This window comes from Sinocyclocheilus anshuiensis, unplaced genomic scaffold (assembly GCF_001515605.1).
Source record: "Sinocyclocheilus anshuiensis isolate Anshui unplaced genomic scaffold, SAMN03320099.WGS_v1.1 scaffold2144, whole genome shotgun sequence".
Classification (NCBI taxonomy): domain Eukaryota; kingdom Metazoa; phylum Chordata; class Actinopteri; order Cypriniformes; family Cyprinidae; genus Sinocyclocheilus; species Sinocyclocheilus anshuiensis.
Window position 1 is genome coordinate 340389 of NW_015547642.1, and position 2265 is coordinate 342653.

General features: G+C 37.5%; 1 protein-coding gene across 1 annotated transcript in view; it reads right to left on the reverse strand.

Annotated features, from left to right (window-relative positions):
• Nucleotides 1-2265, reverse strand: part of LOC107701883 (venom phosphodiesterase 1) — a 48512-nt gene that overhangs the window by 41914 nt on the left and 4333 nt on the right. The window contains exon 5 of the mRNA XM_016504021.1: nucleotides 2167-2227. Coding sequence (XP_016359507.1) covers nucleotides 2167-2227 — 61 coding nt within the window. The remainder of the gene's footprint in view (nucleotides 1-2166; nucleotides 2228-2265) is intronic.

Below are 2265 nucleotides of genomic sequence, written 5' to 3' on the forward strand. Positions count from 1 at the left end.
GGAACTTCGTAGCGGGTTTGCAAACCATTTGATTAAAAATCAGAACTTCGGATCGTGATTCATTTGATTGAGATCGGAACTTCGGAGTGCATATCGCGAATCCTTTGATTTATATCGGGACTTGGGAGTGAGTTCATGGATCTTTTGATTCAGATCGGAACTTCGGAGCGTGTATCACGAATCATTTGATTCAGATCGGAACTTCGGTGTGGATTCGCGAATCATTTGATTCAGATCGGGACTTCGGAGCGGGTTCACGAATAATTTGATCAGGACTTCACGTATCGCCAATCATTTGATTCAGATCGGGAGTACTTCTCATTTCTTATTTGTGCATCCTCGTTTCCTTCCCTCACTTCATCCCTGCGTTAGAAGGATGCAAGGATTGGACGCGAGGAGGAATTCGACTCAAGTGAATGGCAAATCCTCTGCTCTCTTCAAAGCGATGTCTATTAATGATGAGTGTGCACAGCTGGATTACATAAGAGCAGATTCATGAACACCTCTCCTCCGTTTGAACTCTTTAAAAGAAAAACAAAAGTATACACAAATACAAATAGCTTAAGAAAATTAACTGTGGTAAAAGTGTAATAACCATTTTTTCCGTATAACCACAGTTTTACTACAAACACCATGGTTAAACATTGGTTAGTGTAGCAAAACCATGGTTAATTTGTGGTTAAAACCATGGTTTAACTATAGTAACCACGTGTTTTGTTTTTTTGGAGTAAAACCATGGTTAATTTTCTTAAGGGATGTGTTGCCAGGTTAAAAAAAGTATTACATTTAGATAGATAGTTTCCATGTACTTGTCTAGATGATCAACTTTGAATAAAGAAAAGAGAGATTTAGAACCAGATTTTTGTTACTTAAAATTAGTTCAAGTGCCCCTATTATGGATTTTTTTTTTTAAATGACCTTTCATGCAGTGTATAATGTAAAGTATGTGAATGTAAACAGACTACAAAGCTGTAAAGCTGAAAGTGCATCATAAATAAAGTTAGTGTGTCTCAAAAGAAAGAGTCGACTCTGAATCGCTAAAACGAGTCATTATAATTTCTAATTTTCCTATGTTCTCTTTTGAGTAGTCAAACAATCGAAAGAAAACATCTCTAAAACAGAAAGAAAAGTCACTTACAAAACGAGTTCAGATGAACATTAAATAAATCTATCTGACCAAGAAGAAGATCTTCCTCAGAAGAAACAGCAACTCACTTCAGTGTCTGAATCATATTATAATCACGTCCATAAACTCATTAATCTGTTGTTTGACCTCTTCATATTTAAGGAGAGGACTATAGTTTCCAAAGTCAGACATCGTTGTGTTCTGATTTTCAGGGGTGTAGTGTTTAGTAGAGACACCTTGACATGTTCCTACCAGTATCAGAGACTATATTATCTAAATTATCAAACAATGAAATGTCTATTGTCCGCCCGTTATGTCCCCACCAATGCCAAAATCAAACCTACGCCCTTGAATTTTAACGCAACACGTGTTAAGAAATGTGTAGTTTATTCCAAGCACGTTTTCTGGGGAATGAGTGATGCCCCATTCACGAATGAATCGCTCTTTTTGAGTCGATTCTGTTCAAGGCCTCGATTAAACAAGTTGACAAAATGGTCTGAATTGGTTTGGGAATCAGTTTGAATCGTTTGTTCAGTTCCCTGCAAGCATTGAATCATCTGAAGCGGGTTCTCATTCATAACAGAAAATTGAAGAACATGGAGAACATAAAGAGTGTCATGAAGTGGCCATTTTTATTCTTACTGAAGTAAGTATTAAGATGATTACTTTTACTTGAGTAACTATTTGTACTCACCCCCCCCCCAAAGTCAGGACAGTTTTTGGATACTCTACCCACCACCTGTTTAGTGGTGTAGTGATTCATTCATGATTGATTCAGTGGTGTAGTGATTCATTTGTAATTCACATGCTGAAGTCATGCTGTATATTCCAGTCTTTGCTCAATGAATGCAGCGTGTGAACTCTGATATACTGTAACGCATCTTCTAACGTCATATTTTTCTCATCTACTTAATTTCTCTCTGATTTTATGAGTTTTAATGGACTTTTCAAGTTCAGTGCAGGTTTAGTTCAGTTCACTTTGATTTTGGTTCATTCAAGGCAGAAATTCTTTACAGTGTGTGATCATAAGTGTGTGTTACCTGGCAGGGCATTTGGCAGTGCTCATGTCCACACACTCATCCTGAACCCACTCTGTGTCTCCTGCATCACACACACACACACACACGCACACACACACA